This window comes from Ambystoma mexicanum, chromosome 4q (genome assembly GCF_040938575.1).
Source record: "Ambystoma mexicanum isolate Mex_15411 chromosome 4q, UKY_AmexF1_1, whole genome shotgun sequence".
Taxonomy (NCBI): domain Eukaryota; kingdom Metazoa; phylum Chordata; class Amphibia; order Caudata; family Ambystomatidae; genus Ambystoma; species Ambystoma mexicanum.
The window spans coordinates 1,136,228,930-1,136,251,696 of NC_090928.1; the positions used below are offsets into that span (position 1 = coordinate 1,136,228,930).

The following is a 22,767-nucleotide window of genomic DNA, read 5'->3' on the forward strand; positions in this document are numbered from 1 at the left end:
CACAAAAAGAAAAATATGGAGTACAACTACAACATACAGAAAACCTGACATACAGATGCGTTTCCCTCTGCTTTCACCCACACAGCTCAGTGGATAGGTTTGGACCAGTAGTACACGTGGTGCCACAGGAACAAACTTAATTACAGAACGATCCAAAACAGTACAAATATATCTTAATGTGCATGAATAACTGGGTGCAAAGAAATACATTTGTTTTCTAGTTATGCATTTTACATGCCTATGAAAATTATTCTCATTGGGAATGGGACTTCGTCCTTAAAAAAACATTTTACTCACAAAAAATAGAGATAACTAAACTCCAACTGCAAAATCGTATGTGGAGCACGGGGTCTATCTACTCCAGGATCAGTTTAAGGAGACAACAATTATTTTCTTTGTAGCACCATATGGGTCAAATATGCGGCTGATTACATTTTAGGGGAATTGCATTTGTAGGGCTGTAGTTAGTGATATGGCAAACTTTTACCAATTTCCTTTGCAGATCTAAAACGATGGTAAGTAGCTTAATGATGTGTGTATGTACAATAAATGACACATACACGAGATGTGCGCACACAAATCTTTTTACTTCAAGACTTCTCCTAGAATGTACTGAACACAACATTGAAAGATGGTAATGAAAGCGAGAAATGCGCCAAACTGAGCCTTACATCCTACGGCGAATAATGTTGGGACTCGCTTTTACGTGCACATATTTCGAAAGAAAAGCAAGCATCCAAATACGACGCAAAGCTAGCTAAATTTCATGTCGACAACTTGGAGCCTTTGCTCGCGGGGTATTTTTCCACACTGTCACGTTTGTGTGACCTATCTCAAGCAGAGCCAAATATAGTATGCTAGCCTGCTGGAAGTAGCCAGTATGGGACCGAGCCAAAGCGGCATTCCTTTCTGCACAAAAAGGGCATCTGTGTTAGTCAATCACAGATGGTTATTTGCATAGGCGTTGGGCACATCACAATCATTTTTTAAAGCAATCTGGGTCAATCAAGCAAGCACAGGAGCTCTACAAGGCAACGCGCAAAAATTACAATTCAAATCGCGGCCATAACACGATCGACATTGGACTGCGCAGAGTTGTTAGACGAGCTATTGCTGACGAGAGGGGAGATATCCGAACAGTATAACCTGCACACGTATTATCAAGTGCTGCAGTAAGGGCCGGCAACCCTTCTCACAAAGTGGTGGCTGCGAATACGCGCGATCGAAGGAGGCGCTTACGTTTTTATTGTCAAACATTTCTGAGAACATGTTATATTTTCCCCTACCAAACAGTCGCTCTAGGTTCGTCTAGAACTCCCGCAGAAGAGAAAAAGCAATTACTAAAACACGAGTTGGAAATATAAACTCCAAACGCAAGTTAAAACGAAAAGCATATGCCCGTCGCCTTCTGGACAGCATGGAAAACAAGGGTGCACCAACTAAAATACATTCACAAGCGGGGTTCACCCACCCAGATCTACAAAGCAATACACAAACTGTTTTTGGGGGCGGGGATTCGTAAAGAACAATCTCTTGAATTATACGACCGCTCCCCAAACTACTCACTAGGTACGTTTAACTTTACGATCATAAAATATTGCTAGTGTTTGAATCCAGCGACGTTCAAATGAATAACTGAAATATACAAGGGCGTGGGCGTGGCCAGACCGTGAAGAGTAGGGGCATCAGATTCTCATGCCAGTCTCCGCTGCATGAGATATATGGCATAACCGATACGTTTCTTGTAATTTCTCATATGGGGTTTAAAAGTTTACATGTATGACCTCATAGAACAATGTAGAATGATCTAGCTCTGTGAGCACGGGGTGCTGTAAAACGAGTTATTACAATTAGACATCCAGAAAGAAAACTATGATGTTATTGACAAACATTAGCAGTGACAGGAATACCAAACTGCTAAAACACAGATCTTAAGCATCGAATGCATGACAAGGCGGTCCACTCGTTCATTTGGGGTAGGATAACACGGTACTCCTAAGGCATCCAAATACTCACTTTTGCCATTATATCTCCGAATTTCAGTTTAAACGTTGCCCCACTACAAACGGCTATGCGGACGGACAGCCCATTGGTGTCTATTTGGCATTACCCTGCAACTCATTGAATAAAGCTCTTACTTTCAGATGACAGCAAAGTCCGTGCTCGGTAATTAATGTGTAGTGTCGCTCATAATGCCTGAGAAAATCAATAGCATTATGTATCCCATGTTGAAAGTGTAAATAGCTTGGGCTGTCTGAATTATAACAAAATTCCTCGGTACAGTGCTGCAGGAGGGAATGTAATACTCCAAAGGCCAGCCATTTCAAATTACCAACCATTCGAAGGGCAGGACAAACGCATTGGACGCAGCAAAAAAACCAACTACCTTCTGCCTTCTATACGAGCACCCAGTGTCTTTACAGTGTTTATTATAACAACTTTCCACTGAATAAAGGCTTTAAAAGTCACACCTGGCAGGTGCCACTTTCTCTACCCACACCACTCTCTGCCCCCACAGAGGCGCCAAGTTGGTAACCATACTCTGGGCCACAATTCCCCAGCGGGCTGCCTCTCGGAGCACAGCACTCCCAGTTGTCACCATCACTCCGTGCATGACTCAGGTGCCAATTCGTTCTCTAACCTGCTCAAGTGCCCCATTGCTCTCCCCACCCGACAGGTGCAAGGTCTCTCTCCCAAGACCTGGAAAGAGTCCTGACGTCCATGCGCAGGAATTCTGTTTACCTGTGTTGTCGGTGCGTCACATTCGGGCAAATGGTGACCGTGTCATGCAACTACTGGACGGACTGTCGTGTGTATTTGACCTGTGGTATCTCCGGGGCGAGACGAGCACCTCTTCCTTCACTGGAAAGGCGGCAAATACAATAAGGGGGTGTATACAACGACGAAACCTAACTTCCGAGGGCAGAGGACAAAATTGCACGGACTGTGGATGCAAATTGTAGGCAAAGTCCTTTCCAGAGACCTGCGACCATCAAGGCCACGGCGACCCCTCCCTCTAAGGTCCTCCTCCTCTGCGCTGCACGGATCCACCCGCTCATCGCCCCCAGGCTCACCCTCAAGCAGCCTCGTGATGAGGCTATCCACGTTCAATTCTCCGTCCGCCATCTTGTGGCCCTGCGCCCGGGCTCTCGGTCTCCCTGTTCCACCTCCGAACCAGACGAAAAGCAACCACCGCGCGCGGGGAGGCAACAGCAACAGCAACAGCGACCCAACAAACCACGCCCACTTCTACTGCGCATGAGCCGCCAAACCCCATCCTGCAGCAGCCGTCAGGCTGTCGCCACGCCCCTTTCTCTATCATTTCCTCCGCGTTTTTTCCGAGCAACTACGTCATTTCCAATCCACTGTAAACGATGTAAAAACAACAATACCATTGCGTCGGCCATGTTGGAGTCAGGCTACTTGTCTCTAGTATATGCAGTTCCAAAGACGTTTCAGCCTGACCCTAATGTGTCCCTCCTTCCACTGGGTCTTGCGCATGCGCTGTTGGATATGTCAGTCACCAAATCTCCATCCAAAAGTGAACAACGCCTACTCCCCCTTGCCTCTTTAGAGAGCGGGAAAAGCATTGGTCTGAGCACTGATTGGACTATGGTCAATGTGCTTACTCTAGTTGGAGGAGGGCTTGTAGCGTAAATAGTTTGTACAGGAACGACGTCAGTCCGGATACGTAGAACGGTCAAATAAAACCCTTAAGCAACTGACGTCACACCAACAATTGGCATATCGGCTGTATTTATTGTTGGGACTCGGTAGTTCCTGACCGATATGTTTACTGTCTCGTTTGTTACTGTTGCACTTTCCGATACATACCCTGTTATGGTGGAGACGTGGTACGGACCGTCTCCCTTGGTTGGCCTAGCAACCGTGAATTTAGAGAAACAAGCTCCAGAGTTCAGTCAACGATGGGGGAAGGGTGTTTTGCAGCCACCGTCTAGTTCATACATGCGCATCCCCCGTACGCTTAATTCCAGTAAAGTACCTGTGATTCAGACAACTAAAACAGGAAATTGCATCAGTGGAACATATGCTCTACTTGAATGCATCTCGCAGCATGGAGTTAACTGTTGACGCCAGTTTTGTAGGGCTGATAGTCATTTTCGCTTAACATAAACCTGGATGAAGGGAGAGATTGGGCCCGAACAAGACTGTGTTTCCTGTCTATGGACACCAGACAGCTTAAATTTAGTCTTTTATGCCCACAGCGTGCAGTGGTGCAAAAAATGAGGGCCACAGAGTGCATAGCATATCCCATTATTTCACTTTTGCCTTTTTTGGCTCACACGACGGAACCTCCTCGCGCATGCACGAACCTCATTGGCCATATTCGAAGTGACAAGGGTTGCTCGTCATGCCGGGTTAACAGTGTCCCTGCTGGACACAACATCTCCCCCTCGGGTAAAACAAAATCCTTTTAGAGTTGGCCTCACATTTCTTCTTTGTAATACATCGCCTCGGTCTTGTGGATCTCTCCACAGGCGGTTCACTCTCAGTCGCTGCCGCCTCATCACTCTCGGATCTTTGTCTGCGAGTTTCCTCTCCCATCTTCTCTTCGTCCAGCTCCTTCTTCGCCTCTTGGTAGAGCCTGAACTGTGACACATTTCGTGTGATCACCCTGCCCGGGGATCGGGCTGTCACCAGAGCTCCCTTGATCTGCGTAATAACTAGATGACCAGGGTCAAATCTTGACTCTGATTTCTTTTCTTATTTCCGACACACAAGGACCTTGTCCCCAGGTTGCAGCGTGGATGCCTGTGCTCCCCGCTTCTTGTCGGCATACCTTTTTATCTCACGTTTCCTGGTGGCATCCCCCAACTGTAGCTTTGCAATGTCTGTCTCTCAAAGCTCCTCTCTGTGGGGCAGTCTCGTCTTCACCTTTCTTTGGAACACCTTCTTCTGAGGGGCATTGTCCCATGTTGCGAGTTTTGGTATCCCCGGAACATGCTTGGTTCCGTGACAGGCTCAGCTCGTTTTGTTGCAGTACCCTCTTCAAGCTCCCCATGAATTTCTCGATCATTCCATTAGCCTGCGGCCACAACAGCGTGGTTTTCCGGTGGCGTTTGCCCATGTGACTCATGAAGCAGGCAAACTGCACTGCTAAACGGAGGCCCAATGTTCAACTTCAGCGTATCAGGAATACCCCACGCAGAGAATATGATGTCTAGTTCCGGGATTACGGTGCTGGCTGACATGAACAAGATCATTTATACAAGAGGGAACCAGGAAAATTCGTCCAACAGCGCCATCCAATACTTTCCCCCACCAAACGTCCCAAAGAAATCAACCGCCACGTGGGTCGAGGGTGCTTTTGGCAGTTATGACATTCTGAGTGGTCCTGGATTGATAGGCTTTGATGTGCACTGGCACATGTGGCATTTCTTTACAGTGTCTTCTAACATTATGTCAATGCCTGGGAACCACATGGTGTCTCTTATCTAATTTTTAGTGTCGACCATACCTCGATGCCCTTCATGTGCCAGGTCCACTACTTGCTGTCTCAGACCTGTGGGTATGATGATCCGCCTACTGCGCATCACCAGGCCTTCCGTTGTGACTGACAGTTCATCTTTCACTTGTCTGAATGCTTGTATTTCTTGCTTCAACGTCTCTTGGTTTCCCTGATTGTATCCTGGCTCACTGTCTCGCCATCTTCGCGACGTGATAAGGTCCTTCACCTTCTGCAATATCTTGTACCTCATGGTGTGATCTCTCACCACGGCTGTTGTAAGCAGCTTTGGGGGTCCGTGCTGAGTGAGGAAATTGATATATTCCTCCGCCATGGATGGGTCATGGCCTTGTTTCGCAAGCGGGTGCCGGGACATAAAATCTGCCGGTTTGTACTCTTACCCCGGTTTGTGAACGATGGTGAAGTTGAAGTCCTGCAGTCTTCACCCCCCATCTTTCAATCCTGGTGTCATCTTGCACTGAGGGTTTCCATATATCGTGACCAATGCCTGGTGATCTGCCACTACTGTGAAGGGTTTTCCCAGTAAGAACATCTCAAATTTTTGCATGCCCAGACAACGGCCAGCCCCTCTTTTTCCGGCTGGGAGTATTTTCTTTGAACATCTGTCAGACCTTTTGAGGCATATGCGACAATGGCCCTGGAACTGTCCCTGCCGGGCTTGTGCTGTGCCAGGATGGCTCCCAGACCTACCGGGCTTGCGTCCACCGTCAATTCTGTACATTTAGCCAGGTCGAAATAGGTCATGCATTCAGTAGACCCAATGTCTCTCTTGATCCGTGCGAATGCCTTTCTGCATGCCTGGTCCCACTGAAATTCATTCGCTGGCTTGGTGAGTTCTCTCAATGGTGCGCTAATGGTAGCAATGTCGTTCAGGTATCTTCTGCAATAGCTGGCCATGCCCAGAAATGACCGTACTTCACTCACGTCTTGTGGAGGCAAAATTATTTCAATTGCAGTTACTTTCCCTGAATCGGGGCTTATCACCTTGTAGAGAAGAAGCCAAGTACCACCCATCAAGCATCTCCCCCATATTGCCTATATGTTGGGAACCAGAGTGTGAGACACATGCAGTACCAGTGAAAATACCAAGGAGAATCCTTGAAGCAAGGTTTCCATTGAGAAAACCATACCTGCATACAAGACAGTATGATGGCCATTTGAATGAAATCCCAGAAGAAGCATGAAAAATGAGCAAAATAGCAGATTGGTGGCATCACACGAAGTAAGACTGATGCACCTAGAAGAGATGCAGAGACAAGAAAACATAGATATTCTATAAGCATCAAAAAAGTATCAAAGATAAGGAACTTCTGTGGCTCGAGATGTAGAGGCTTATGCTGCAGAAACGATTAAGATATCAAGTTATTTTACACTTGTACAGATGCAAAGAAACGCAAGAAGACAAAGTATTCTTGAGGCTAGCTATGTAGTGAATAGACTGCGTCAAGCGCCAACGTAAATATATATATAGGAGTGAGTGAACTATGGATGATTCCACTACATATTATAGCAGAGCTGGACCAGAAAAGGAAGGCCTTTTCCAGTGTGTCGCAGTTGAGAAAGCAATTGAATTACAGGAGTGAATCAAAGAAGGGCGAGGCTGGACCAGCCCCAAGAAGCCAAGGCCGTTTTGGACTTGGATGATCAGACATTAGTTACAATCGTGTGAAAGAACAAAACTCCTGTACAGAAGAGGTGCACGAAAACAAGGAAGACGCCAGAGATTCATTAAATAACAGTATTATTTATTTTTTTCCAACATTGTTTTTATTGTTTTGGCATAACAAGCGGTACGTAATGCAAGCATTGCTTGAGGTTACATTTGTTATAACATTTTAAGAAAAAAAAGACAACAAAAGAAAAGAACAAGAAACATAGCTGAGATATCATCAATCATGAGAGTTCGTCAGCGTTAAAGTTCAAAATAACAACTGGGGGAGGGAGGGGAGACGGGGTCGCCCAGGAGTAACGGGGGGGCTGCTTATTCCGCAATGGGGAAGGGTCCAGCTTCTATGTAGCTGGGTGTGGGTTGGGTTCTTTCTGTGGCGGCTCTGCTGGGCTCGTGTCTCCAGTCTATATAGTCTATAGTGACTTGGGGGTGTTCAGGGGACTGTACCACGTCTCGGCCTGCGATTCGATTCCCCACTTTTCAGTCCTGGGATTCCATCCAGCGCAGCGTCGGGGGCTGCCTCGCCAGGCCCGGGAACTGCTGCGCGAAGTCTAGGAAGGGGGCCCAGGTACATTCAAATTTAGGCTTATTGCCGAGTCTAACAGCCGTGACTTTCTCGGCTGCCACAATGTCCCAGCATTTGGACTGCCACATTTGCGTAGACGGGCCTTCCGGGTGTTTCCATAGTCTGGCGATAGAAATTTTTGCGGCCGTGAGGAGGTGGGAGCAGAGGTCCGCCAGGGCGCCTGTCAGGGGGAACTGGCCATCTCCAGTCCCCCCCAGCAGCACGATTCCTGGGTCCCAGGGTATGGAAAGTCCCATAATTCTCTTGATCTGATCCAGGATCTTTTCCCAGAACTGGGTGGCTTTCGGGCAAGTCCAAAGGAGATGGAACAAGGTTCCCCAGTCCGGGCATCCCCTCCAGCACTGGGCAGGGATGGCTGCGTTGCATTTGTTTAGAATTTCGGGGGTGCGGTACCATATATAGCAAACTTTAAACGCGCTTTCTTTGTTGGTCACGCACTTCGAGCTCTTTTGTGCACGGGACCAGATGTGCTGACATTCTTCGGGTTTCGATCGATCTGCCGACGTCTCCTTCCCATTTAAGCATATAGGGCTCTTTTATCGAGGGGTCAGTCCTGCCCAGAATTTTGTACAGGGTGGAGATTTTCCCTTCGGGAGGCTATCTGACAGAGTAAGCTCTAGTGCCGAAAGTTCTCTGCTGCCGTGCTTCCTGACTTGCTCGTTCGACATCCAGTGCTTTAGTTGTGTGTATCTGAACCTTTCGGTTTCCGGGATTTTGAACTTTGCTTTGCACTCCTCGAAGTTTAATGGGCAACCATTCTCGTAGAAGTTTGCTAAGGTCTCCAGGCCACCGGCTCTCCACTCCGCGAATTGGTTTAGTGCGATTCCTGGGGAAAAGTCAGGGTTGTCCCAGACTGGGGTAAGGGGACCCATTGCGCTCCTGCATCTCCACCGGCGGGCTGCCTTCCTCCAGCTGGCTATAGTATTTCTGGTTGATGGCAGTGGACCCTCATTTGGGGGTCCCTTGGGTTCCTTGCTGTGGGGCAGCCATTCAATTGGGGTTTTACTCCAATCTTCTTCAAGCTGCAGCCACCTGGGACGGTTGGTCTGAAGCTTCCAGGAGAAGGCTGGGGCCAGCTGGGCCGCCAAGCAGTACCTCGCCACGTCCGGGACCCCCAGCCCTCCCAGGGCAGCGCCCCGGAGCATGATGTGTTTTGGGATTCTTGACTTCTTTCCTTCCCAGACGAGGTTCAGCACCTCCCCTTGCAGTTTACGCAGAGCCTTCTCCCGGATCGCCACTGGCAGTGCCTGAGCAAAATATAGCAGCCGTGGGGTTAGGTTCATTTTTATCGCCGTGATCCACCCGAACCACGAGATCTCCTGGGCTCTCCAGCGTCTGATGTCTTTTTTTAATTCTCTGAAGAGTGCCGGGAAGTTTGCCTTATACAGCTTCTCGGTTTTGTTGGGGAGCTGGACTCCCAGGTAGTTGATGTTGCTTTTTGCCCAGGGGATCTGGAGCTCAGCTTCCAGCAGTGTTTTGGTCTTCTTTGGGATATTGATGCCCATGGCAGCAGATTTGCGGATGTTTACTGTGAACCCCGAAGCTGCGCGGAATTCCTCGAGGGACTGCCAAAGTGCTCTTATGGATTCCGTGGTTCGGGTGAGCGTGAGCAGCACGTCGTCCGCATACAGTGCTATTTTGTATGACTCCTCCTTGACCGTAAACCCATGTATTGATGGGTTCAGGCGGATCCTGTCCGCGAAAGGCTCCATTGAGAGAGCAAAGATGAGGGGTGAAAGTGGGCATCCCTGCCTTGTGCCTCTGGTTATTTTGATTTGGTCAGATTTGACTCCATTCAGTCGCAGCCTCGTATGGGGATTTTGGTAGATGGCAAGGACCCACTTTGTGAAGTTTGGGCCGAAGCCAAAATGTCCTAGGACTTCCTTCAGGTACCCCCAGTCCAACATGTCGAAAGCCTTGTGCGCATCCAGGGAGAGGACTGTCATCTTGGAGCCCATCCTATTTGCTGAGTCTATGATGTTAACGGTTCTACGGATGTTGTCTAGGGTTCCCCGCCCTGGGATGAAGCCTGCTTGATCCGGGTGGATGATTTCTGGGATTAGCGGGGCCAGCCTGTTCGCCAGGATTTTGGCAAAGATCTTCACATCGTTGTTTAGGAGGGATATGGGCCTGTATGATGCACACTGCGTGCGGTCTTTCCCAGGTTTCGGGATTAGCACAGTTAAGGATTCGTTCATGGATGGAGTTGTGGAGCCAGTGGAGAGGCATATGCGACAATGGCCCTGGAATTGTCCCTGCCGGTCTTGTGCTGTGCCAGGATGGCTCCCAGACCTACCGGGCTTGCGTCCACCGTCAATTTGGTACATTTAGCCGGGTCGAAATAGGTCATGCATTCAGTAGACCCAATGTCTCTCTTGATCTATGCGAATGCCTTTCTGCATGCCTGGTCCCACTGAAATTCATTCGCTAGCTTGGTGAGTTCTCTCAATGGTGCGCTAATGGTAGCAATGTCGTTCAGGTATCTTCTGCAATAGCTGGCCATCCCCAGAAATGACCGTACTTCACTCACGTCTTGTGGAGGCAAAATTATTTCAATTGCAGTTACTTTCCCTGAATCGGGGCTCATCACCTTGTAGAGAAGGAGCCAAGTACCACCCATCAAGCTTCTCCCCCATATTGCCTATATGTTGGGAACCAGAGTGTGAGACACGTGCAGTACCAGTGAAAATACCAAGGCGAATCCTTGAAGCAAGGTTTCCATTGAGAAAACCATACCTGCATACAAGACAGTATGATGGCCATTTGAATGAAATCCCAGAAGAAGCATGAAAAATGAGCAAAATAGCAGATTGGTGGCATCCCACAAAGTAAGACTGATGCACCTAGAAGAGATGCAGAGACAAGAAAACATAGATATTCTATAAGCATCAAAAAAGTATCAAAGATAAGGAACATCTGTGGCTCGAGATGTAGAGGCTTATGCTGCAGAAACAATTAAGATATCGAGTTATTTTACACTTGTACAGATGCAAAGAAACGCAAGAAGACAAAGTATTCTTGAGGCTAGCTATGTAGTGAATAGACTGCGTCAAGCGCCAACGTAAATATATATATAGGAGTGAGTGAACTATGGATGATTCCACTACACATTATAGCAGAGCTGGACCAGAAAAGAAAGGCCTTTTCCAGTGTGTCGCAGTTGAGAAAGCAATTGAATTACAGGAGTGAATCAAAGAAGGGTGAGGCTGGACCAGCCCCAAGAAGCCAAGGCCGTTTTGAACTTGGATGATCAGACATTAGTTACAATCGTGTGAAAGAACAAAACTCCTGTTCAGAAGATGTGCACGAAAACAAGGAAGACGTCAGAGATTCATTAAATAACAGTATTATTATTTTTTTTCCAACATAGTTTTTATTGTTTTGGCATAACAAGCGGTACGTAATGCAAGCATTGCTTGAGGTTACATTTGTTATAATATTTTAAGAAAAAAAAAGACAACAAAAGAAAAGAACAAGAAACATAGCTGAGATATCATCAATCATGAGAGTTCGTCAGCGTTAAAGTTCAAAATAACAACTGGGGGAGGGAGGGGAGACGGGGTCGCCCAGGAGAAACGGGGGGGGAGGCTGCTTATTCCGCAATGGGGAAGTGTCCAGCTTCTATGTAGCTGGGTGTTTGTTGGGTTCCTTCTGTGGCGGCTCTGCTGGGCTCGTGTCTCCAGTCTACATAGTCTATAGTGACTTGGAGGTGTTCAGGGGACTGTACCACGTCTCGGCCTGCAATTCGATTCCCTACTTTTCAGTCCTGGGATTCCATCCAGCGCAGCGTCGGGGGCTGCCTCGCCAGGCTGGGGAACTGCTGCGCGAAGTCTAGGAAGGGGGCCCAGGTACATTCAAATTTAGGCTTATTGCCGAGTCTAACAGCCGTGACTTTCTCGGCTGCCACAATGTCCCAGCATTTGGACTGCCACATTTGCGTAGACGGGCCTTCCGGGTGTTTCCATAGTCTGGCGATAGAAATGTTTGCGGCCGTGAGGAAGTGGGAGCAGAGGTCCACCAGGGCGCCTGTCAGGGGGAACTGGCCATCTCCAAACTGGCACGATTCCTGGGTCCCAGGGTATGGATAGTCCGGTAATTCCCTTGATCTGATCCAGGATCTTTTCCCAGAACTGGGTGGCTTTCGGGCAAGTCCACAGGAGATGGAACAAGGTTCCCCGGTCCGGGCATCCCCTCCAGCACTGGGCAGGGATGGCTGCGTTGCATTTGTTTAGAATTTCGGGGGTGCGGTACCATATATAGCAAACTTTAAACGCACTTTCTTTGTTGGTCACGCACTTCGAGCTCTTTTGTGCACGGGGCCAGATGTGCTGACATTCTTCGGGTTTCGATTGGTCTGCCTATGTCTCCTTCCCATTTAAGCATATAGGGCTCTTTTATCGAGGGGTCAGTCCTGCACAGAATTTTGTACAGGGTGGAGATTTTCCCTTCGGGAGGCTTTCTGACAGAGTAAGCTCTAGTGCCGAAAGTTCTCTGCTGCCGTGCTTCCTGACTTGCTCGTTCGACATCCAGTGCCTTAGTTGTGTGTATCTGAACCTTTTGGTTTCCGGGATTTTGAACTTTGCTTTGCACTCCTCGAAGTTTAATGGGCGACCATTCTCGTAGAAGTTTGCTAAGGTCTCCAGGCCCCCGGCTCTCCACTCCGCGAATTGGTTTGGTGCGATTCCTGGGGAAAAGTCAGGGTTGTCCCAGACTGGGGTAAGGGGACCCATTGCGCTCCTGCATCTCCACCGGCGGGCTGCCTTCCTCCAGCTGGCTACAGTATTTCTGGTTGATGGTAGTGGACCCTCATTTGGGGGTCCCTTGGGTTCCTTGCTGTGGGGCAGCCATTCAATTGGGGTTTTACTCCAATCTTCTTCAAGCTGCAGCCACCGGGGACGGTTGGTCTGAAGCTTCCAGGAGAAGGCTGGGGCCAGCTGGGCCGCCAAGCAGCACCTCGCCACATCCGGGACCCCCAGCCCTCCCAGGGCAGCGCTCCAGAGCATGATGCGTTTTGGGATTCTTGACTTCTTTCCTTCCTAGACGCGGTTCAGCACCTCCCCTTGCAGTTTACGCAGAGCCTTCTCCCGGATCGCCACTGGCAGTGCCTGAGCAAAATATAGCAGCCGTGGGGTTAGGTTCATTTTTATCGCCGTGATCCGCCCGAACCACGAGATCTCCTGGGCTCTCCAGCGTCTGATGTCTTTTTTTTAATTCTCTGAAGAGTGCCGGGAAGTTTGCCTTATACAGCTTCTCGGTTTTGTTGGGGAGCTTGAATCCCAGGTAGTTAATGTTGCTTTTTGCCCAGGGGATCTGGAGCTCAGCTTCCAGCAGTGTTTTGGTCTTCTTTGGGATATTGATGCCCATGGCAGCAGATTTGCGGATGTTTACTGTGAACCCCGAAGCTGCGCGGAATTCCTCGAGGGACTGCCAAAGTTCTCTTATGGATTCCGTGGTTCGGGTGAGCGTGAGCAGCACGTCGTCCGCATACAGTGCTATTTTGTATGACTCCTCCTTGACCGTAAGCCCATGTATTGATGGGTTCAGGCGGATCCTGTCCGCGAAAGGCTCCATTGAGAGAGCAAAGATGAGGGGTGAAAGTGGGCATCCCTGCCTTGTGCCTCTGGTTATTTTGATTTGGTCGGATTTGACTCCGTTCAGTCGCAGCCTCGTATGGGGATTTTGGTAGATGGCAAGGACCCACTTTGTGAAGTTTTGGCCGAAGCCAAAATGTCCTAGGACTTCCTTCAGGTACCCCCAGTCCAACATGTCGAAAGCCTTGTGCGCATCCAGGTAGAGGACTGTCATCTTGGAGCCCATCCTATTTGCTGAGTCTATGATGTTAACGGTTCTACGGATGTTGTCTAGGGTTCCCCGTCCTGGGATGAAGCCTGCTTGATCCGGGTCGATGATTTCTGGGATTAGCGGGGCCAGCCTGTTCGCCAGGATTTTGGCGAAGATCTTCACGTCGTTGTTTAGGAGGGATATGGGCCTGTATGATGCGCACTGCGTGCGGTCTTTCCCAGGTTTCGGGATTAGCACAGTTAAGGATTCGTTCATGGTTGGAGTTGTGGAGCCAGTGGAGAGGAACAAGTTGTATAGGCTTGGCAGGTGGGGTGCCAGCAAGTAGGCAAACTTCTTATAGAATTTCGTGGTCAGCCCATCGGGCCCAGGTGTGGTATTCTTCAGCTGGCGGATTGTTTTGCTGACTTCTTCCGCCGATATTGGGCCCTCCTGGTCGGACACCAGGTGGGAAGGTTGCGGCTTTGGGATTGGAGCTAGGAGCTGAGCAATGGAGTGGCCCGGGGTGGTGTTGGGTCATTATCTTGAACTTTTCCAGGTCTAGGTGGTGTAGGGAGCCGTTTTTTTATCCAGCAGGGCTTGGATGAAGTTCCTGGTTTGGAGCTTTTTCAATTTGTGAGCTAGGAGCCTGTTTGCTTTGTTGCTATTGAGATAGTAAAATTGTTTCGTGTAGGTTAAAGTTCTGGCGGCCCGGTCTGCCAGGTGCATCTCCAGTTCTCTCTTTGCTTTTTTTAGTTCGCGGTTCATTGCTTTCGTGTAGTGATGTTTAAGCTTGTTTTCCAATTCGACTAGCCGCTCCTCCAGCTTTCGCTGCTTCAACAGGTTTTGCCGCCTGAGCCTATCTGAGACGTCCATTGCCACCCCTCGGAACACCGGTTTCATGGCGTCCCACACTGTTGCCGTTGAGGAGTCTGGGGTTGTGTTCTCAGCGAAATAGTTTTGGATCGCTTCGGTGAGGTCGGAGCTAGCCGCTATGTCAGCCAAGATGCCGTCCTGTAATTTCCATTGCCGTTGGGTGGGTTCTGCGGCTCCGTGGAGGAGCAGAGTCATCGTGACCGGTGCGTGGTCTGAGATAGCAATGTGCCCAATTTGAGTTTCTTCCACGCAGGGGGCAATGGGGCTAGCGACTAGTAAGAGATCGATCTGCGAATACCCATTGTGGACATGTGAGAAGAAGGTATAGTCTCTTTCTCCCTGGTTGCGCAGTCTTCAGATGTCAATCGTTTTGGTTTCCCGGAGGAATTCGGCCATGGCTAGGGATCTGCTGAAGTCTTCCCTGGAGGCTGGGAGTGTCTTATCCATGTTGGGATCGGGAGGGAGGTTAAAGTCTCCTCCAATTAGTAAGTGCCCAGAGGAGAAGGTGGTGACAGTAGGAAGGAGGTTGCAGAGAAATTGGCCTTGGTCTTTGTTTGCACCGTAGAGTGTTACTAGGGTGATTGGCTGTTCGACTAGGAGGCCTTTTAGGAGCAATTATCTCCCTTCAGTGTCTCTTCTGATGGTAATCCGGGTTAGTGGCAGGTCTTGGCTTAACAGGATTGCAACCCCTCTTTTTTTCTTTTTGGCTGAGGCAAAGTAACATTTCGGGTAGCGTCGGAAGCAGATCTGTGCTTCATCTTCTCCGATAAGGTGAGTTTCCTGTAGGAAGACTATGTCGGCTGCCAGTTGGTCCAGTCTGTGTTCTACCGCCTTCCGTTTTCTTGGCGCGTTGAGACCCTGAACATTCCAAGTCGTGATGAGGAGAGACTTATTTAATGAACCCATCCCTTGGACCCATGGTAGTTCAGCTCATGGTCTTCCCCAGAGGTTGGATGATTCGGATTTTTCGGTGTCTTCATATAGCGGACCCCCCCCCCCCATCCCGAGGGACTCCCTCCCTCCCCTCCCCCGGCCCACAAACAATAACAAGATTTCCAGACCAGCCTTCGACCAACGGGGCACTTGGCCGGACCGGTGTAACAGCTTCGATGGAGGCATGGCGTGCCTCTTCTTTTAACCGGTAAAATCCAGGTTGAAGACGTTCGGCCTTCCTCCGAAGGAGAGGGTGGGGCTCCGTCTCCGGCTGCGTGAGAGTGGTTCCCCACCGTTTGGGAAAGCAGAAGAGCAGCCTGGGAGATTGAGCCTGAGGGGCCTGAGCCGGTAGTTAGTCCGTTCGGAGGAGCAACACGGGTGAGTTCGGTTCTGTTGCCTGCTGGGCCAGTAATTAGTTCCGAGGGGGAGTGCCGAGCCTCCTCCTTGTATCGGGGCTGTGACTGGAGGGGAGTTCCACCTTATCGGTTGTTGTCCTTTTTTGTTTTGCTCAGTGGACCTCGGGGTCTGCGGCGGCCCGATACTCTGGCCCATGACCCAGGGGGGTCTCTATGGGGTCTCCCCGAGGTCTCCCCAGCTTCCTCGGGAGTCTCCCCCTCGGCATCCGGGTTCATGAGGCGCTCGGCTTCCTTGAGGGAGGGGATTAGTCTCGGTTTCCCCTCCGAGTTGAAAATTAGGGCTGTGGGGAACACCCAGCGGTATGATGTTTTCCTGTCCCGTAGCCATTCGGTGAATGGTCTGAGGGCTTTCCTTTTGGCAAGTGTAGCTGCTGCCAGGTCCTGGTACAAGGACATTTCAGCATCTCTGAAGCTGATGCGGGCTGAGCTCCTAGCTTCCCTCATGATTTCTTCCTTGACCTTGTAGAAGTGGACTCTTGCTAGGACGTCTGGCAGGGGAGGTTGTGTTTTGCCTGGCTCAGACCCTGTGAACCCTGTCCAATTCTAGAGGGGCTCCATCCGGGAGCGTGAGTATGAAGCGGAATAAGTAATTGACATAGTGGTCGAGTTCTGCTTCGGGGACGGAGCTCGGGATTCCTCTCAGGCGGATGTTGTTGCGCCTGGACCTATTTTCCGCTTCCTCTTGCTTATTTTCCAAGGCTTCGCATCTGGCCTCCAATGCAGCGAGTCTGTCCGCCCCCTCTCCGATCTCAAAGTTTTGCTCAAACAGGGTCGTTTCTATTTCTTCTGTCCTGATTTCAACTTCCCATACTCTCTTGTCTAGGGACGATATTTTGCCTTTTAGTTCTTCTGTCCCTTTTTGGTATTCCTTGGTTATGGCCGATAGAAGCTTCTGGAGGTCTGCTTTGGTGACGGTTTGAGCTGGCATCTCTGTGTTGGAGTCGGAGGGTGCTCCCGCCGAGTCGTGACGCTCTCCTTTCTTTGTCTTCTCCCCCGCAGGTGTCGCTAGCAGGGTTGCTATATCAGCGTGTTTGGGTGTTTTAGGGTTCCTTGACATGGTGCTTTGTATGTGTTATGGAGGGGGACGTGATTATGAGCCGGCCCGTCTCGCGGCTCTGCTGTTAGGAGCCTAGGTTGATTGGGGGGCCGCTAGTCCTGTATGGCCCGCCCCGCCTCCTCCAGGGGCCAAACAGGAGCACCGGCCGCAGGACCAAGGAGTGCTGAGGTCCGCGGCGCTTGATGAGGGAGAAGGGGTGCCGCTTCAGAAGGGAGTTCGGGTGAGGGGCCCGCTTCTGTGGTGGGCCGCTGCAGCCAGGGCCCCGCACGCGCACTCTTGGGAGCCGGGGATGAGAGGCGGGGGCCCCTGACCAGCTTTAGTGGTTGCGGCAAGTGCCGCCCTACCTTGCTCCAACTCGGGCCCCGGCCCGTGTAAAATCTGGGATTAACTCCTTCCCGGTCTCGGATCGTGTTGGGGGTAGCCGCTTCCCCGCAGGGGTCTGCCAGGAGGGGGAGAGGAGGGTGGGGAGACCGGCGCTGTCGCACTCCGTGGCGGATCTTCTTCCGTCTCTGTGGGGGAGTCGACTCCGCGTTCGGCCCTTCAGTGCTGCTGCTGTGCTCCCAATTGGAAGCAGCTCCCGAGCCACTCTCGTTGCTGGCAGGGCCCGCCGCCGCCCACCAGTATGTTGCTCCCCCGTGGGGGGTTAGCAAGTTACAGCTCCGTTACCTCGGCGGGAGACTATCCGCTCACTGGGGCGGTTGGCCCAGAGACTCTGCCCGGAGGCTGGGGGGGCAGGCAGGGTGCCGCTGGCGGAGGACCGCTGGGCGCAGCGCTGGTTCTCTCCGTGGAGGGAGATTCGTCCGCGGCTGTAGCTGGGCCCGCTCCCGTGCTCTCGATGTAGCTCTGCTTGCATGGGACCCTTTGGAGGGGAGGACACCCACCACGCCGACTGTTGCTGGGGGGGGGCCGGGGAAGCTCCGCGCCTCGAAGGATTCACTCTTTGCAGGCTCGCGGGCGCGCTCCTCCGGCTCCCGCTCCGATCAGACCGTTCTCAGGAGGAGGGTCGGGCCGCGCAGCGTCGCGGGCCGCGAAGCGTCGAGGGCCGCCATCTTGGGATCGCTTTGTTGCCGCAGTTGCTCGCAAGGCCACTTCGACAGATCTCGGTCCTCCGCCGGGTTAGGGCATTGATTTTAGAGCTACAGCTGGAGCAGCCCCCAAACTCCACCGGACGCCGATTTTGCTTTATGGAAGTTGGATTTTACCGGGGCATTTCTGGTTTACACGCGGTCACGGCCGGGAGCTCTCACCGGACCAAACCGCTCACCATGGTGCCAAGCCACGCCCCAGTAAATAATAGTATTTTAAATGCACCAGAGCTCGAATTTGTGGTCTTCAGTCACGTGGAGAGGTGGAAATTGACAAACATGATGAACCACACCTACGCAAGAAAACAGAGCGTGCCTCCACTCCCTCGTATTCTCCAGAGCGAGGAACATTTCCAAGGCTGAGTTCAAAGCCTTAATTGACAAGCAGACCCCTGAGGTGATGATAAATGATATGAAACTTGGTGGGAAGCTATGGCTGTGACCAGCCCACCAGCACCTGGAGACCAGCCTGTGTGCTGCTCGCGTAAGTGGAAAAGTACTGACGGAATTTAGGATGCCAACCAATTATAGGGGGCCGCGTTGTTAAGGGACCTGTAGTTTGTGTAACCAATGGAATGTCGTGTATTTAGTGACGTTCATAGAGACTTGTTTGAAGGGAGAGCTTAGTTGCCCCACCTGACGTTAAAGACCCTATCACTTTCTTAGACTAGTATGGAACGTATACCTAGATATTCCCTTAGACCCAATCACTCTTTCCAACACGTTTTTGTAGTTTGCCATGTAGGATGATGTTAGCAATTACGTAGGTTAACGTATGCAATGACCAGTTTTTGCTATAAAAGAGATGTTTTTTATAAACTGCTTTGAGATCATGCTGTGAGACGTCTGTTGATGTCCGTTGTACTCCCTGTTTTAGATAATTGACATTAAAACAGTCAACTTTGCAAACTTTCTCAGTTAGTTTGATTATTGATGTTTGAGTATTTTCTACATCCCCGTTCATCTCAAAGTATTGCTACCTCATCTTAAGGGGCTGGGTCGGCAATCCCGGTTTAACCTCTTGCGAGAACACATGTCTGAAGAACTTAAGGTTCTTTTTGTGAAATCCGCACTTGTCTGCAGTCAACGTCAGCCCCGCTTCAGAAAGGGTTGTGCACCCCTGATGTAGCACCCGATCATGTTGTTCTCGAACAACTCCAAAAACTAAAATGTCATCGCTGTAGTTAAAGCAATTATTTATGTGCCGAATTACCTTCCTTATGTTCTCTTGGAAAATCTCAGCAGCCGACGATATCCCAAGGCTTAGCCTCGTATACCGAAATAGCCCTTTGTGGGTTGCAAAAGTGGTTATGTAGTGTGATTGTTCATCTAACGGTATCTGGTGGTATCCTTTATACAGATCAAGCTTCGTGAATACCTTGGCTCCATTGAGCCTACTAATCATGTCATCCAGATGCATGCCAGGGTGTCTCTCTCATTGAATTGCTTTGTTGGCTTGGCGCATGTTCACGCACAGGCACATTTATTCGAAGGACCCTTGCCTTGGCACTGTTACCACATGCAAGACCCATGGAGTGGGACCACAAGCAAGTTCTGTGATGTCCTCCTTTAGTAGGCACTTAATCTGTTTCTCCACTTGCGGTTGCAGGTGAATGGGTATTCGCTGGGGATGTTGTGCCACTGGAGGTATTGACCCATCAATGTGAAGGGTCGCAGGTTCTCCCTTCAAGCACCAGAGTCCTTCGAAAAGTTCTGGAAACTGTCGTTTCACTGGGATTTCATGCCCCATTGTGAACATTACCGCTGCAATCTTCATTTCAAGGGCCGTAGATCAGCCTAGTAAGTTGCATCCCGGCACCTCTCTTTGAAGAACATGCAGCTCTGCCATGGCAGGTCTCCCTTTGTAGTTCAATTGTATCGAGAACTTTCAGGGATTTCAAAGTAGCCTCCACGTGGCCCACTGAAATACCTTCAGGTCCGATGGTTCCAATTACGACAGATTTGCCATCTTGCGAAACTCTGAGATGCACATGATATTCAGTGTGGCTCCTGTGTTAATGACAAATTTGGCAGGGTGTTGCCCTACTTCGATGTCAATATCTCCTTCTGGGGCAGTCACCACATCAGTCATCACATATGCATACTCATGATGACTTCTCTCATGCTCTAGCGGAGGCCATGGTGATCGTCCGGTGATCTGCTGAACATGGCTGACTACGTCTCTTCTCGCGTGGGTGTCTCTCCTGAGTCCTTGGGCACGTGGGTTGCGCTCCAGTTACGTCCCGCTTGGACCGCCTCCTTGTGCCCTGTTCAGCGGTGTATTACACACTCCTGCCATATGATTTTCCTGCCCGCAGTTAGTGCATTTCTGTCCAAAAGCACGGCATCATGTGCCTTCCTCATGGGGAAAGGGTAGGCCACACCTGTAACACTCTCCAGCAGTGCCAAACCTTCTTGGTGGTGCATTGTCACTGTTGTTGCTTCTGCCACCTTGACTGATGAAATATGCTTGCTCTTTCACTGGTCCCTTGCTGGTTTCCATCTGTATGGCTTGTGAGTCTGTTCTCGCTTCCGTCCGTGCCATTTGTAGAATGGTGGCGAGGGAAACGGTTCCCGGAGTCATCTTTTTCTGAATGTGGACGATAATCACCCTCCGATGATCCTTAACCCGATGGCCTCATCATTTGAGAATGTATGAAAGTCACAATGAGCCACCAACATGCGCAATCGAGTCGCAAAGGCATCCATGGACTCACCAGGCATTTGGCAGGTTGTATTTAAAATGTGCATCTCATGGTCTATGTTACTCTGAGGATCAAAGTATGCCCACAAAGCCTCCTTGAGACCCTCATATGTTTTGACGTCTTCAGGCGGAACGTGGGGATGAGGTCTTCAATGTTGTCACCAACCAGGTTGATCAATGATCTCCTGGCAAACTTGTCTGGAGCCTTTTCATCATATACGGCTATGTAATTCTCGAATCTTCGCAGCCATCTCTCCCATCTCTGTCCTAGGGTTTGTTGATCACCCATGTCAAAGGGGCCTGGTGTGAATCAGCAGGCGGAACTTGTGACTCAAGTTGCACCAATACCTTTTTATTGAGGCAATCAGCATTCAATGCAGGTTTCCAACAGCCAGCAAAAAAATGAAAAAAATAAACTCTTCTTCCCTTCATGGAGGTCACGGCTTCCAATGTACCACAAATCAGAGGCGTGCATCAGCACGGTTGTAAGGATGAAACCGAAAACACCCAAAAGTTCATTTGTGCATGACCTTGCCTCTCAGTGTCTGTTCTGCGTGATCAACCAATAAGGCATACATCAAACACTGTTCAGGACGACAGCTCAGCGGTTCAAATAGTAACCCACAGTCCGTTCCTGTAACACACCGCCTTTCATCTTCGTAGGCAATGAAAGTAAAAGTCTGTAAATCAAATCCCTGCTCTGTCAGCTCACGGGGAAAATTAACCCATTGTTCATTCAAGTAATTCTTCCTTTCAAGGTCTCTCTGCGCTCCTCTCCCTTCGGAGCATATGGACTGCTTGGATGTCTGTTGCCGGTAGACCTAATACGCCCAGGGAAATCCGGCAGTTTCGTCCTTCCAATCCTCACCACTCTCGAGCTGTTCCTTATATGATGCGCTGTTGCACTTTTTCCGTGCCTTGCTCCCCTGAGTTCGATGCCCTCTGTAAACTCAGGGTTCCCCGTCCTGTTAGCTGCCTGCTCTCCCATTACCACAGTCATGGTTGTGGATATGCTAGATTACATTTCATGGTCCATACCCTGAGCCTCAGGAGTTCCAGTCTCACACCTGGTCAACGAAATGCAGCTGTACTGGGCCCTTCCTTATCTGGTGCATCACTTGTCGGCCTCTGACTGTCTCTTTCCTCACTCGCCAACATTCGGCTGCAATCATGCACTCTCTATTGCGCGCTTTGTGACTGGACTCACAGATTTTCACTCGCCACTGTATTTTCTCCCTTCTTTCTTTCTCTATGCTAGGGGGTGTTGAAATCTCATCCTCGTCGCCAGTTAGTTTTCCTGTGTGTGGACACCGGGCAGCTTAAATGCAGCCCTTTATGCCCCAATGTGCAGCGGCACCAAAATGAGGGACACAGAGCCCCAGAGCGTATATATCATCCCTTCATTTAACTTTCACTTTTTTTGTGCCTCACCCGGCAGAACCTCCTTGCGCATCAGCAAACCTCATTGGCCATATTCAATGTGACGAAGGTTGCTCGTCACGCCGTGTTAATGGTGTCCCTGACGACACAACACTGTGCTCCAGCAAAACTGCCTTGCCTGAGTGCTGTTCGGTGTAGACATGTTTCTCTTTGGTAAACTTACATTTACTGCATAGCACCAACACCTGTGGACAATACATGGTATTCAAAGTAGAAGATGGCATGCACACATTGCATGGTGGGGGCCTATGCCTTCAGGAATATGACTTCTGCATCATTCACAATCCTGGCAAAGAATTCAACCCTGCAGACTTCATCTCCGGGGATTCCGTGAATCCATGTCATGAAGGACAATGTGTGGCCAGGAGTAGGTCGATTTCCTCACCCACACATTACCATCTTGGCCAGTCTCTTTGTCCCAAATCATAGAACATACACAGAGTGATCCCTCCCTGAACAAAGTCAAAGAATTAATGATGGGGGCTGATTTCATCTGCCAGTACCCTTACAGGCAAAGTCATCCTTTCAGTTTTACTTGATTTCATATATATTCATGATGTACTCTCCATGCCGTCAGAAGGAATTCTGATGAGAGGTACTTGTATAGTCATTTACAGTAGCCTCTGTCAGAAGATTGTTGACACAGCACAGAAAGGCCATTATGGGATCATAGCCACCAAACGACAGATCAGAGCTATCATGTGATTCCCAGATTTGGATGCAATCGCAAGAATA

At 49.9% G+C, this 22,767-nt stretch overlaps 1 protein-coding gene across 1 annotated transcript in view; it reads right to left on the bottom strand.

The window, feature by feature from the left end:
• The window catches only part of PPP1CB (protein phosphatase 1 catalytic subunit beta), a 342,596-nt gene extending 339,175 nt beyond the window's left edge, over window positions 1-3,421 (bottom strand). The window contains exon 1 of the mRNA XM_069608722.1: window positions 3,075-3,421. Within this exon, the coding sequence (XP_069464823.1) occupies window positions 3,075-3,126 (52 nt within the window). The 5' untranslated portion in view covers window positions 3,127-3,421. The remainder of the gene's footprint in view (window positions 1-3,074) is intronic.
• Between the last annotated feature and the right edge of the window lie 19,346 nt (window positions 3,422-22,767).